The sequence below is a fragment of the Juglans regia genome, chromosome 3, assembly GCF_001411555.2.
Source record: "Juglans regia cultivar Chandler chromosome 3, Walnut 2.0, whole genome shotgun sequence".
Lineage (NCBI taxonomy): Eukaryota > Viridiplantae > Streptophyta > Magnoliopsida > Fagales > Juglandaceae > Juglans > Juglans regia.
In genome coordinates this window covers 3,991,452-4,006,502 of record NC_049903.1, presented here as the reverse complement: position 1 = coordinate 4,006,502, position 15,051 = coordinate 3,991,452, and the positions used below count along the sequence as shown (strand labels likewise).

At 34.0% G+C, this 15,051-nt stretch overlaps 1 protein-coding gene across 6 annotated transcripts; it reads right to left on the bottom strand.

Annotated features, from left to right (window-relative positions):
- Positions 1-5,938: 5,938 nt before the first annotated feature.
- LOC108988395 (BTB/POZ domain and ankyrin repeat-containing protein NOOT2) lies at positions 5,939-11,075 on the bottom strand. 6 transcript variants are annotated; one of them, XR_004801153.1, is made up of 4 exons: positions 10,338-11,075; positions 8,429-9,411; positions 8,112-8,241; positions 5,939-6,151 (listed from the first exon to the last, which is right to left on the bottom strand). XR_004801153.1 is itself a non-coding variant. In XM_035688502.1 (3 exons), the coding sequence occupies exons 1-3, from the start codon at positions 10,800-10,802 to the stop codon at positions 8,196-8,198; spliced, it is 1,494 nt and encodes a 497-aa protein (XP_035544395.1). In that variant the 5' UTR covers positions 10,803-11,075; the 3' UTR covers positions 8,030-8,195. The 6 variants fall into 6 exon arrangements, 2 of the variants coding, with proteins under 2 accessions (XP_035544395.1, XP_018817190.1); XR_001995658.2 differs by having other exon boundaries at positions 8,448-9,411; XR_004801154.1 differs by lacking the exon at positions 5,939-6,151 and adding an exon at positions 6,661-6,949.
- Between the last annotated feature and the right edge of the window lie 3,976 nt (positions 11,076-15,051).

Genomic DNA, 15,051 nt, shown 5'->3' with positions numbered 1-15,051 from the left:
GAGCTGAAATGGATGTGCATGCATGGCCGGTTCGGGTACATGACTTGTCTACTTTAGAATTGGATTCCATTTTTTTTTCAAAAGCATTTCACATTGGAAGCTAGCAAGCATGAGTTTTCCACCTCATACGAATAAAAAGCAAAACCAAAAGCCTATTTCTAAGGTGTGTGATCGCGAAAAGAGTGTCTAAATCCAGCAGAGTTGTACATTTGCTTTTCATTTTCGGATTCTTTACTTCGTGAAGATCAAGAGAATATGTAAGTGTAGCTGTCGGATGCATGAAAAGCTATAAAAATAAATAAAAATAAAAAGAGTTTTTGAGAAAGAAAATAAGAAAGTTAAACCAATAGCTTTGCTACTTCTCCACGGAATATATATATGCTTTGAAGAAAATAATTAATAAATAAAATTGTCAAAAAAAGCATGTAATGAACGCGTTATGTTTCATATCTTTCTCAACTTTTGCATGAATGCTGACAATCAAGTAGGATTAATTAGAATAATCTATCAAATTCGTGAATAATACAATACTCTTTTAACAGTTTTGTTGTTGTTGTCCTGCATGCATGAGTTATCATCTGTCGATTAAAAAACAATTATTGAAGGTGTTTAGATATAATTGGTCCACGTTTTCAAAGTCGGTGTAGAATTAACTGAGTTTTTACACATTGGATCACAATATAATATATATAATATATATATATATAGCATCATCCATGCGCAGTAACATAGCTGGGTTCTCTACATTGTTTCATTCCCAAACTAAGAAGAGCTAAACTACTGCCGTTTAGGCCTTGTCCTCTCGTGACCAGCCAGCCCTGTTGGCCCAGATTCGGGTCTCGAGTATCCAAGATTTTATTGGAAAAAATGACTTGTTTATGTAAATCTAGCGCAAAAATACAATAGATGAGAAAAAAGTAAGGTGCATGAAAATATAGATCTTTTATTGGAATGTGATCAAGTGTGTCCCTTTTTCTTAAAAATACTGACAAGACTTACTCGAGATCTAAAGATAATAATTTCTTCCCCTTAATTCATTGCTTTTCAATTCTGTTATATACAATTACTTTTATATACTTTTTATACAATTTATTAATATGTTTGATTAAAATAATTATTTTATATTAAATAAAAATGATGCAACCAACCACATTAGCGGAGTGCTTAAAAAGTCTACAAAAATGACTATATATATATATATATATATATATAGAGAGGAAAAATATCAAAACCCCAAGTACATGCATTTTAAAACCCCTATACTACCCTCCTCCAAACTATTGAATTCGAACCCATTAATGCCTTTGTTTCTAATCAGTCTAAATTTCTAATTACGTCCTTAAATTTCCTGGAAATACCCAAATTCACAAGTTTAATTAATTAATTAATTAATTAAGCAAAAGCGAGGGTAGTCTGATCTTAATTTGGTGGGCTAGCTGGCAGGCATAAATGGATAAGTCTGGCTTGGTTTGGTAAGTTTGAGTCAAGTCGGAGTCAGCATTGTTTAAATCATTTTTTTTTTTTTCCTTTGAAAGAAAGAAAAGAATAATGTAAATATGGGTACACATAATTGAATTGGCAGAGAAAGCCAAGTACCAACAAAATGAAATATTTTTCGTGCCCGAAATCATTAACATAAAGACTAATTGTGTGACACAGAAAAATTCATCAAGGACTAATGTTTTTTAGGGCCGGCCGGCCACTAGATCTAGATGATCATGATCATGTACATTATTATGTGAAGTGTTTGACCTTTCATGGTACTCTAGTCCTGCTCTGACACTAATTTTTGGGACAACGTTTATATTCAAAGGCAATGCAATAGAATCTGCGCATTATTCTTTCCACAAAATCATTATTTTCAATCATAATGATCACGTTGTTTCTAAGTTGACTATTTTTAATTCCGCAAAGGGTTTCATATATATATATATAATAATTAATTTACATAAATATTGTTTCATTTCTAAGTGAACTAGTCTCGTTGAGTAAAAAGTCATGAAGACGTTGGAAAGATGATGATTGAGAAGCTGATTAATGTGATCTTTAGCCGTAATTTCAATAGTCAATTAAGTTAATTAAAAACATTATGATTGAGAATTTCATCTTTGCAAAGAATATATATATATATATATATGCATTTTCTCCTATGATTTTCTCATGACTGACTAATTTACATAAATTTTATTCTCTTGTTTAAATGAAATAGATGAGGGTAGAGTTAAAATTTGAATTCCAAGACTTCTGTTCTGATAGTATGTAAAATTATCATTTATCTCAAAAATTTAGACTAATAAAAAGAGATAGATTAATTTATTATTTAATCATATCTTAACATAGCCAAATATAATAATTGATTAATTAACTGTGAAAATTGGTTCTTTCACCTGTTGATTTATATCATGTTCTTTAGAAAATATTGTACTCCCCTAGCTTTACAGGCCAGGACAGAGAGGTAGCAAAGGAGGAAAAAAATAAAAAGGGGCTTGGAAGCATGCCTACAGTCTCTGATAGTACTCCTCCTCGGTTATGTAAATCTCTCTCTCGTGTCTTCCTTCCGGTACTGGGTAATGAAAAAACAGATTGCAGAAGCTGCTCATGAACTGGTCATGATATTCAAAACTATATATATATATATATATATGATCCCCATGTCAGTGCTTCAAAGAGAAAATAAAACAAGAAAATTGAGCAGTACCAGAGGTAGATCAGGGTTGCAGCCTTAACCATTTGAATGGCAATGATAATCATGCGCGCACAGCAGAATACTTATTTACTAAACATTAATTGTGATGAAAATAAATACAAAGTAATTAAGAGGAATGGTACTTATATTTTAGTAGGGCTATATATATATTTTATCATCATGTATTTTATCATCCTCAATAATCTTGGGTGGGTGATGTGACACGCACGCTTAATTAATTGATTTGGTAGATGATCAACTAGCTATTTCAATAAAAATCCACTTAAAATATGCTAGACAATTAATTACATGATTGAAAATGATAAAATGAGAATAAAATTTCTTTGTTTTATGAAGAATGTTGTTTTTTTCGCTACATTAAATGTTATCAACTTCAGTTACACACTTGCCACGGTCCTTTAATTATGCCAAGGACCAGATGGCATAAGGCTCTCCAAATGGTAGAACCGTACCAGTTCGAACCCCAAGCCACCCGTATATAAAAAATCAGTAATTACACTCATTATACAACATATATATATATATATATAATGCTGAATACAATCGCCCAATATAATCTGTGCATAAACGGTACTGATGTGAAAAAAATAAAACGTATCATTTCAAAAAAAATTGACGAAGTCATGTCCTAATTATAAAATACTGAATACAATCGTCCCATGTCAAGTCAGCCAATATAATTAGAGATGATTTATAATGGAAAAATAGATATAATGTATCTAGGCAAGAAAGACATGAACAAATATGTATTAAGTAAGCACGTCTAGTTAACTCGAGTGTTTAAGGAACTTTTATATGATCAAATAAAGCAAACTCATAAAATGAAAGATTGGAAAGAATATTATTTCATTACACATAACAGAGAGAGAGAGAGAGAGAGAGAGAGAGAGGGCCCCTACCCCACCCCTCTTTTTCACGACATAAGTTACCTTTTGTAGGCAGCGGTATGATCAGCACAGCTAGCTAGCGCCCAGGCTCTTTTGGCTTCTGCAATACCGACTCTTCCGAGATATATATATATTAGTACGTAAGTAATGTTGAAATGTTCGGTTTCATTTGATATGTGTGTATTAGAAAAAGGTGCGCAAAAATGGCGCATGGTAGGGGCGGAGAGTTCAAGAGAGCTGCAGGCTGTAGCAGATAGCGGAATCAGTACGTAGAAAAGCTGATCATAATGCATATTTGTTTGCTGACAATTACATGAATAACTGATGTATGTTGGGTTGTCTGGCACATGAGTAGTACTGCAGCATGCCATCTAATTTCATGGTTTTTGGAGGGGCCTTCCCCCCGCGTCCATACGAGATGATCAGAGCTAGCTACCTGCGCGCCCTAATTTATATGCAGCCTAATTTCATGGAGACTGGCCTGTCTGCGGGCAGATCATCATCATCATCATCATCGATGCCATATATCGAGGCTATAGATATATAGAGGGCCTCGGCCAGATCTGCATATCTCTGATGATCATCCATCCCCTGATCATGACGTGTCCTTCAATTTTCTTCTCTCAACTTTTGTTTTGAATTTTTTTGTTTTGTTCTATTTGGATCTATAGCCTTGATCAGAGATTTCATCTTTCATCTCCATTAAAATCAAGAAATAGTGCCCACTTTAATTATGCTAGCTAGCTTTAATATTTAAGAAACTATATATATATATATATATATATATGCCATCGTCCTAATTGTTCCTCTTTAATATCATTCAATTCTTAATTTTTTATTTTTATTTTCTAATATTGCTCTATCATATTTCAAGAAGATGGTGGGTTTGATGAAAATACAAAGAAGACTTGCCTTGTGCCAAATCCATCATCTTACTGATCTAGCTAGCTTTTATATAATGGAGTAGATATTACTTCATAACTGTTCTTTCTTTCTTTTTTTAAATAAAATAAAAATATTTTCCCCGTTCATGGTCAGCCCAATGAGCACTGGAGATGTTTAGATTCGAAGATGACTTGAGATGATTTGAGATGAACTGAGATGAGTTGTGAATAGTAGTGAGATTTATGAGTTAAAGTTACTGAATAGTAATGAATAGTAGTGAGATGAGTTGAGATGAACTGAGATGAACTGAGATAACTTGCAAATCCAAACAAGCCCTTAAGAAAGGTCCAACATTCTTTTCTTTTTAAGGACATTTATTATTTATTTATAATTTGATTATTTATTGTTATTATAAAAAAAAGAAAAAAAGACTTCTATCAATTAATAAGAAAAACTGGCCCAAAATTCTAGCCAGCTACTACCTACTCACACTCAGAGGCGGTCGAGCATACAAACAAAGTGTCCTCTTATATCAATCACTTAGCCTGACACAACTGAGCTAAGCCAGCATCTCTTCTTCTACGTTAGGACTCATATCAAATCAATAGTCCAATCTTCTTCCTCAGAACTCTCTCTCTCTCTCTGGTCAAATATAGCACCTCCACCACAAAATATCAAGACGTCCTACGGTACTAACGTTCATGGTCATGGAAACACTGTCAAATCGATCTCTTTCAGTTACCGATTAGACAAAATGAGAAGCCAACAAGTTAATGGAAAATCCGTCCACGACCATTTTTCCACCTTTATGAGTTGGCCGTGATCGAAAGATTCCAAATTTCTCAATTATATGGCAGCAAAGCCATTATAAATTACCACTGCTCCATGATCCCTACGTACCCTAACTTTATTTTCTTGATCATATATATATAGTAGTAAGCGAGGCTGGATCATGCAATACTAGATATTGAATTAAATTCTTGCAAGATCGATGGAGTTTCTAAAGATGCCAGCTAGCTGGTTGAGTTCTTTTAATCTATTCCTGGCAAAATGGATCAGTAATACTACTACTTCAGAAGCTTCCGTCAAGTGTATATGAAGGAGAGATGAGTCATGATCATCTTACTTCACGTGCTGTGATACGTCCAATCTCAAACGAATGACTATTCTATAGAAAGAAAATTGCATGCAGATCAGGTTTCCAAATTTCCACGTACCTGTGTTTCCCAAGGTAGTAAGCTAGATGAACCGTAGAAACGCCAAGGGAATCCCCAAGTTGATCATATATATATATATATATATATATATATATATATATAGATGAGAACCTAATTTTCAATGAAATAAGTACTACCCTTTTAATATGTTTTATTTCTTTTTATTTTCGGAAGAGACCACCATGCAGCATTTGCTTAAGAATCAGGAAACCTTTTTATTCTTTTGCAGTACTTAATTGTAATTAAGCTAGCGTTGAATATTTTGGAGCAATACAAGTACTTAGTAGTAGTTAATTAGTATTCAACAGAGGCTACAGAGCAGTGATTGAGTAAGGTTTTTGTGGGGTATAAGTACACGAATGTCCAATAGTAGTACTTCAACTTATTTTGATTAATTCAGCCTAAAATTCCCGATCTCAGGCTGCTCATTCGCACAATCGACATGCTTGATGCATCTGAAAACAAAATGCATGCCATTGTTACGACAATACTAGTAATTTTCAAAGCGATCGATGTAACTGTAAGGATATCGTCATCACCACACATTAACTTGAATTAATGGTTGAACAACAAAGAACGCACAACATTCACTTTGAAGCATATATAGATGATTATATATGGACATTCACAAAACGCACTTATAAGTTGACATATATAATATCAGACACAACGGAATTAGAGAAAAAGAGAATGAGGAAGCTGATGATCATTGGAATTTGGAAGATAAATCTAGACAATTAGCAACCATTTCTTGATACAACATATATATATAATAATCTTCTTGAGGAAAGAACCTACATTTCTGTATTCCAGGCTATATATATATATATATATAGATATAGATATAAGAAAATGACCAAGCATAAGATATTTAATTATAAGCTGGAAGCTGGCCTCTTAGCTGCATGAAATGCTATTAATTAGCATGTACCAATTAATATTCTGCTGCAAATGGCTTTTTTTCCGGATAATTAATTTGTAGATCACACGACTATCTATCTATTAGAGGGCCGTGATATATATTTAGTGTTGTGAGATCATATATTATAGTTTACAAAAGTAACTCATTTAGAACACGGTAATTAAGATTAATGGAACACGATAAGATCAAATTCTCGTATAACTAGCTATCATGTATAAGCTTTATAAAGCTTCCTTGGTCCTTGACTCCTTAGGGTTTTCGAAAGGCACTCAAGCATAACCGAACCAATAATTAAAAGCCTGTTGTCTGCTTATAATTCAATTGTGACATGCTACAAAAGAAAAAAACTTGAAGAGTCAATTTGACGAAGGAGGAATTTGCATCATATATATATATATAGATCATCATGATCATAATAAGTAGAACTTGTCAGAACAATAAACAATTGATTTATGCCAAACTACACTCATAATGACTAATTAAGAATCATTTTATATGGCATTCTGACCGTATATTAATGCTATTTTCTCTCTGCAAGAGATCAGATTTACAAGTGTTGATCGATGAACTCAAAGCAATAACAATGAATAATGGCTGGAGTAAACAACTCCCTAACTGAAATACAACTTAATTAAATGATTCAACTGTGTTTCAGTTGTTCAATTGGAGTCTGACCTTATGGATTCTCAAATTAAATTGTCTATCCGTGAGAGGTCATGACGAAGACATGAATGTTCTCATGAGAGTGATGCCAAGTACTCTAGTTGACGTTTTTTTAATTTTTCTTTCAAAGATGATGAACCCAAATTAAGTCGAAGAAAAAACGGGGCAAGAACAAGATACACTGTACAGGAAAACACTAGACAAGCTCAAAGATCAACGAAACAGACCATTATACCCACTGGTCAAGAAAAAAATGCATTAAAAACCCTAGGGTTTTAGCAGGAAGATTTTAAAATTATAGAAGGTCCAAAAAGGGAGGGGGGGACAAAAAAGAGGATTGCATGGAGGGAATCCAGAATTAGATAAATATATATATAGCATTAACATATAAGTAGGCTGTCGTGTGTAGTCACACTCACTCATGTTGCATTCATGCAAGACAACCAATCAATTTGTCCACAGCCATACATTTATCTTAAAATAATCAGCCAAAACTATAGCCAATCAAGTTTCCCCAAAAGCCTCTGGGTGCTAGAAAAGAAATAGGTAAAAGGGGAAGAGAGTCGAGACAGCTCATTTCCTTCATTAGATCGAATATAAAGCACCCATATCCAAACAAAAGCTTGAAAAAAGAATGAAAAAACAGGAAACCCCCCTTGCAAAAGAAACCAAAGATTTTCCCGTGTATAGAAATATATATAACGGGGGCAACATGAGGAAGGTGATCAGTAGGGGACAAGAAACAAAATGATCACAATAAATAGGCCATGATATTAGATATTGATCAATAAATACAAAGGAGTTGACAAGCCGGGTGTGAAAAGATTGACCTGCGTCTATCCTCCGTCGGGTATCCTCGGTGCAAAATCTCAGATCCACCTTGTCTCATCTTCCATCTCCAATGAAACTGAACTTCATCTTCTGATCACTGAAAAGCCCACAAAAACCCAAAAGTACGCCCTACAGAACATAGAGAGAAGGAAAAGAAAAGCGAGTGACTAAAATTAAAGGAAAATATATAATCCAATAAACTCCATGAGTAGTTTTCATCAAATTTCAACTTCTCTTTCACCATCCATGGATATATTATATTAGATTAAAGATAAATATATCTGATTCAGCTTAGAAGTCATGAGAGTGGTGATACAATGTTGGGCCACAGCCACCTTGCGACCCATGCCTGTTCATGCCCTCCCTCTGGCTATTGTGGCTGCTATCATCCTCTCCATCCATTGATCTAGATCCCATTTGACCTGAAGCCGTCGCACCCAGATTGAGATAAACCAACCTGGAATCAAGGTTAAGGTTCGCCATGTTGTTCCCACTGCTACCGCTGCTATGATCATCGCTCATTGGCGGATATATGTTGGTGGAAGAAGGAGCATTTGCATTGCCTTCTTCACGAGAAAGAACGAGGGCTGCTGATTGAATCAGCTCAAGGCAAAGCCTGAGCTTGTTGGGTTCGATATGTGCTAGCCCCGGGACGGCTCCTTTGAAAAGGAAATCGGACGTTAGGGTTCTCAGTACGTCGAGGGGAGTAACCCCATCGACGGTCCGAACATTCGGGTCGGCATGGTGGTCGAGAAGGACCGACACCATGTCGGGCGACACCATTTCGGCCGCAATGTGAAGTGGGGTTTTCCCGGCCGGTCCAGCAGGGTAATTAACATCTGCTGCACCGAGCTCAAGCAAGGCTTTCACAACTTCTCGGCTACAATTTTCGACTGCGTAATGCAAAGCTAATGCCTCATCGAGATTTAGCCCTTCGCCCATAACCATAAGCTTGACAAGTTCCACATCAGACGAGTCGAGTGCCCGTCTCATACGACGGATCTTTTGGTCTTCGAGATCGGCGGCTGCACCAAGATCTTGGTGGTGGTGGTGGTGATGGTGGTGGTGGTGGGGCATGAGGGAGCGGCGGGCGAGAGAGGATTTGAGGCGAAGCTCTTCAATCTTGGTCACGACATCGATGGGGAGGTGCTTGGCTAAGACTTCAGGAGGGAGGCCAGATTTTGCAACAAGGTGGGAGCATGTGGTCCAAAGCTGGTGCATCTCTTGCTTTCTTGAAGCTAGTAGGACTTTCATTACATCTTCGATTGAGGCTTTCTCCACCATGCTCGCCAATTGCTTCTGTGGCCCAAAAGACAAAAAGATGATAATTATGGTAAGTAGAATTTACATCACAGGTGTTAGATGTCTGGGAAGTTTTCGCATAGATGAAAAGAAAATGATGGGATGTTTTGTGGTGGTAAAATTGCGTTTAGTAGCCATTCTGTCGTGGTTTGCTCTCTCTAAAGTTTTTCAATTTAAACCCAAATGAGGAAAGTGAAAATGTTTGGGAAAGATTTGGTGTGCTGACTGTGGAAGACAAGACTATCACGATCTAAATTTAGAAACTGGGGTATGCAGCATAAAGATATATAGAAGGAACCCAATTCAAGAAACACGAAATTATACATGAAACCAAGATATATATGCTTCTTTTGTCACACGAACATATCAACATTTTATCCAGAAGAAAAGAAATTATTATTTTTAGTGTGTAACTGGCAAAAGAAAACGAAGACAATATATATTGAAGAGGAGGTGGTAAAGAACAACAAACTCTGTAGGAAAATTGAAAAGCTAATCGGATGAGATACTTCGAAGACGAACTGAATATATAACAGATTGTATCCGACCAGATAAACGAGGAGAGAGTACTAATTCAAATGGGCACGCGCGATAGGAGAACTGAAACGGCGTGAAATAAAGCTCAAGTGCTTATAAGGAGAAGACTGGACATAACTTTTCTTTTAAAAAAAGTTGCAGATTATAGAACAGAAACCCAGTCTTTTACCCACTTCATCCGAAGAGTAAGTAAATTCCTAAACGATAATATATAAAGAATTAAAGAAGAAAAACCGCCAAATTAAGATCTCACCCACTTCCAAATCCAAACCCAGTAATTGCCCAAATTCCCAAAACCCACAAAAACATATGACTTGCTCACTCTAGCTACCACGCTGACCACGAAAGACAGAGAACGACGCATCGTCTCACAAGTAGAAAGAAACCTGAGTGAGCAATGCGAGCTGTTCGACACCAAAGGATCTAGCGGCAGCAAGAGTGTCGAGAGCAAGATCAACGGCTGAGGTGCAATGCGTGTGCCAGCACCCTCTCTCCCCACAATTAGGCCTTGGCTCATGCTTTTGAGGCACAATAGAGACTTGGCCACTGTACAAGAACTGCAGCAGCAACAAGAACACCTCGTATCCTACCTCGTTCACCGGTATGACGCCCGGCCTCGAGCCCGGTGACGCCGCTGGGTTGATTCTGGACCCAGCTGGATCCAGCCCGGAAGGCGGGTCTGGCCCACAAAAGAATTTCCTAAAGAAGAGGCTCCGCGCCGCCAGGATGCATCGGTGGGCGTGGACTAGACGACCCTCTACGCTGAAGGTTACGTCGCTGAAGGCTTGGCCATTGATGAGGAGGTTGAGGTAGTCCATGGAAAGGGATCTTAGGGAGTCATCCAGGGTCATGGTTAATTGTCTCTGGTTTTAGGGTTGCGTCGTCTCTTTTTGTGCTTACTGGAGTGCGTGTCTGATCAGAGAGAGAGGGGGAGAGAAAGGTGGAAACAGAAGAGTTATTAGGAAGTAGTGCAAGAAAACAGGAAGAGGATTGGGATCATTTGCTCCTCTTCTCTTGTTGATGATGGCACTATTGTGTGTTTTTATGAGATTCTTTGTGTCAAAGACTCAAATGGAGTGGTGTAGTGCGTGTGTGGGGATGGCGGTGTTTTTGTGTTAGTAGAAGTGTACAAGTAGATATTTTGAGAGAGAGAGAGAGAGAGAGCGCAATATGGGTGGCTGTTCTGGGCGGCTGAGGTATTTAAAAAAAAAAAAAAAAAAATTGGAATAATTATTGACAATTAATTAATAAATTAGATTGGTGGATAAAGAATAAATATTTAATGATTAGATGGAAATGAAAGCATTTCTTATGTGTATTTAAAATAAATTATTTATTGGTTAGTCCGTGTTTCACTTATTGGTAATATTGTAAATACTAAAAAACCAGTACATTATTAACATGATATTGAAGAAGAACGTCATGAGTCTTAAACAAAAGAATTATTTGTAAAAAGTGTTGTACTACTTTAGACGACATATATGGATGTGCTGTTGACTGCCAAGATCACGACGACGACTACTGCTACTACTACTGTTGTGGTCTGATCAAGGGCTTCATCATTATATCGAATTTTAATATCCTTAATTAACAGACTATATATATATAGGCAAAAAAAAAATTAAAAATTTAAAGCGTTTTGTAGACTTTTTTGGTTTCTGAGAGAAGAGACTACTGATGATCGATCTTGTTGATCATCTCTGCCTTTGCCGACTAGTGCCATCACTTTCTTGGCCAGTCCCATGTCGCACCAACGTACGTACATGAACTGTAACTCACCATGATCAATACCGAACAATAATATTAATTTGATAAAGTCCATTAATTTAACATCTTCTACCTATTTTCCCACTAATTATTTGTACTTCGATATAATATTATATATTATTTTGAAGAAATAAGGCTAGCTTTTAATTTATTTTTGCCCTACTTTGGTAATAAAAGATTCTTTAGAGCTAGCTAGCTTGCTTTTAGCCTTTAGAAATATAAGATATCTGGGATTGGGATAGCTTGACTTCCATACAAAATTACGTAGCTAGCAGCTACTACCTTTACCGATGTTGGAAGTTTTCTATATATAATCCGTACCCAATTACCCAACATCTTTATTTATTTATTATTAAGTTTGTTAATTCTCTCAACCTTATAATGTCGTTGATGACAAGTTTAAAAAAAATATATAGCGCGCGTGAGAAGGAAATTAATTACCCTTAAAACCACGACTACACGTACATGAGCTCGATCGTTATAATTTCTCGCGAGAGATCAGCAGTAGTACCATCATATAATATATCGTCCATTTTGGAGGAGATCCAATAATATTAATTCACACTATTTTTTAATAAAATTAGAGTTGATTTGACACAAAATACTTTACTTCAAACCAATATATAAAAATATTATAAAGGTCTGTCGTATATACATCATCAGTGAGATTATAATTTATTGATCACCAAGTACCATTCAAATACATACAAATATATATATATATATATATATATATATATGCACATGATACAGCCAAAATTTTATTATGTTAATTACTGTTATTTTTTATTTTTTTATTTTTTGCAAGACTTGTCGTTCTCTATTAAAAGATTCACCAATATGGAAAATAAATAAATAATGAGGTTTCTATTTAAACAAATAAAGCATCATTGTTTTATATTTTACATTAATAAATATGTTCGTAATTGGTATATATAAATACATATATTGTTAAGATCATATAAGATCAAATGATGATGAAAGTTGTCTTATTAGTAATTACTTAGTTGTTAACTTGTGATCATGAAGGTCCATTATTCCTTCAACGAAACCATTATTTGGAGATATCATGATTTCCGCCCTTGAAAATACACACTAATTTTATTTTTCTTGTCACGTTGAATCACATTGATGTTAGACTAGAAAAAGTATAAGAAAGGGAAAGAAGAACATTGATATTCATAAGCCCCACACACTATATATTATAATTTTTTTATTTTTTAAAATTTGTTTTAAAACTTTTTTTTATTCTTCTTAAAATAATTGAATTTTTCTACTCATCATCCATATACGACATATTTAGTGAGAGAAAAAAAATTAAAAAATTACAAAAAATATGATGTGTGATGTATGAGGCATATGAATAAAATTTTTCGTATTGAGAATATTTCATGTATTTTCAAAATATTTCATTATTATTTATTATTTTATTATTATTTATTATTATTATTTAATATTTTTTATAAACAATGCTACGTACAGTCCCTAAATGAGAATTGTAATATAATTTTAGAAAATTTTATTTTTAAAATTATAAAAATATCCTTTATAAAATAATATTTTTTCTTATTTATTATGTAATCCCCACTTAGAATTGTAAACAGAATTTTTCTTTTTTTATTATAATTTATAAGATGTTTGAAATCATTCACTATTCACTGCTCAAACACAACTTAAATGAACACAGTAGCGGAGGCCGTGTACTGGAGCTGGGGAGCGTGCGGGTTGGTTCAACCGTTCAAGATTCATATTATTGGGACTGGAGCCAAACAAAACATGATAGCAGTTAATGAACCTTAACTAATCGAGAGTTTGGTTTTTCCTAATTTTTAGTAGGACAGGATTTGTACACGTGAGACAAGAACTGGCACGTGTAGAAAGAGGTGTTGCCAAGTACCTTAGTTTGTTTTTATCGATAAAATAAAATAGATGGGATGAATTAAAACTAAAATTAAAAAAATGAATAAAATATTATTAAAATATATTTTTTAATAATATTTTTATTTTAAAATTTTAAAAAATTTAATTTTTTATTTTATTTTATTTGAAAATTTAAAAATAAATTATAATAATAAAATAATTTTTTTTTAAAATTTTGTATTTTAATTTTGAAAACAAACCAGCCCATTTTGTTTTTGATAGAATTAGGTATTGCAAAATGCTATAAACTGTATATGCAATCTTGTTAGTTTAGTGGTCAGTAAGACTGTGAGGCAAATATTCAAAATTTTGTATTTTAATCTTGAAAAAAAACCAACCCCTTTTTATTTTTTTGTTGTGTTTTTTTACATATATTTTTTAACACTTTTAAATATTTTTTAAAAAATAAAAATATTATAATATTATTAAAAAATATTTTTTTAATCACTAAATAAAATAAATAAAAAAATCCAACCATAAAAAGGAACGGTAAGAAGTGATACTATCATTTTCCGAAAAAAAAAAGTATATCTGTTACTCTGTATCGAAAGAAAATAAGAGGAAAAAACAGAAAATCCCGTTGATTGACAGCACATCCCTGACTGTCTTATGATTTCAAAGACCTCCGATTTGACATTTGACTTGTCTTTTCACTCTCTTAATCCTTGCACACCGCCCTCAAAAGAAGCCACCCACCTCTCTGTCTGTACTGTGTACCATGTCAATTGCTTATACACATACACAATTTGACATCGTTCTCATCTGTTTTAGCCACTTCAATCTCTATATATATATATATATGTGTGTATATATACATATGTATATAAATGAAATCTTTTTACGCGTATCAATACGCCCCAAAATAAATAAATAAAACGTGCTAGCTGGCTTCTTGATGGGATGATCCATTTCCTTGCTACTTTACTTGGGAGCTAGGTTGCGTTTGGATGTTGAAGTGAGTTGAGTTAAGTTGAGTTGAGATAATAAAATATTGTTAGAATATTATTTTTTATTATTATTATTATTTTGGGATTTGAAAAAGTTGAATTGTTTATTATATTTTATATTGAGATTTGAAAAAGTTGTAATGACGAGTTGAGATGAGTTGAGAGTATTTTTAGTTCCAAACGAAGCCTTAAAGATGTTAGGTATTGGAGATTGAAAATGCTAATTAGTGAGGTTTTGATCTGGAGATGAGATGAGATGGTTTTAACTAAATAAAATATAAAAATTAAAAAAAAATATTATTAGAATATTATTTTTTAATATTATTATTATTTTAAAATTAAAAAAAATTGAATTATTTATTATATTTTGTATGAGAATTTAAAAAAATTATAATAAATAAAAATAAAATGAAACACTTTCTGAATCCAAACATACCTAAACTAAAGTGTACCTACACGATTGCTT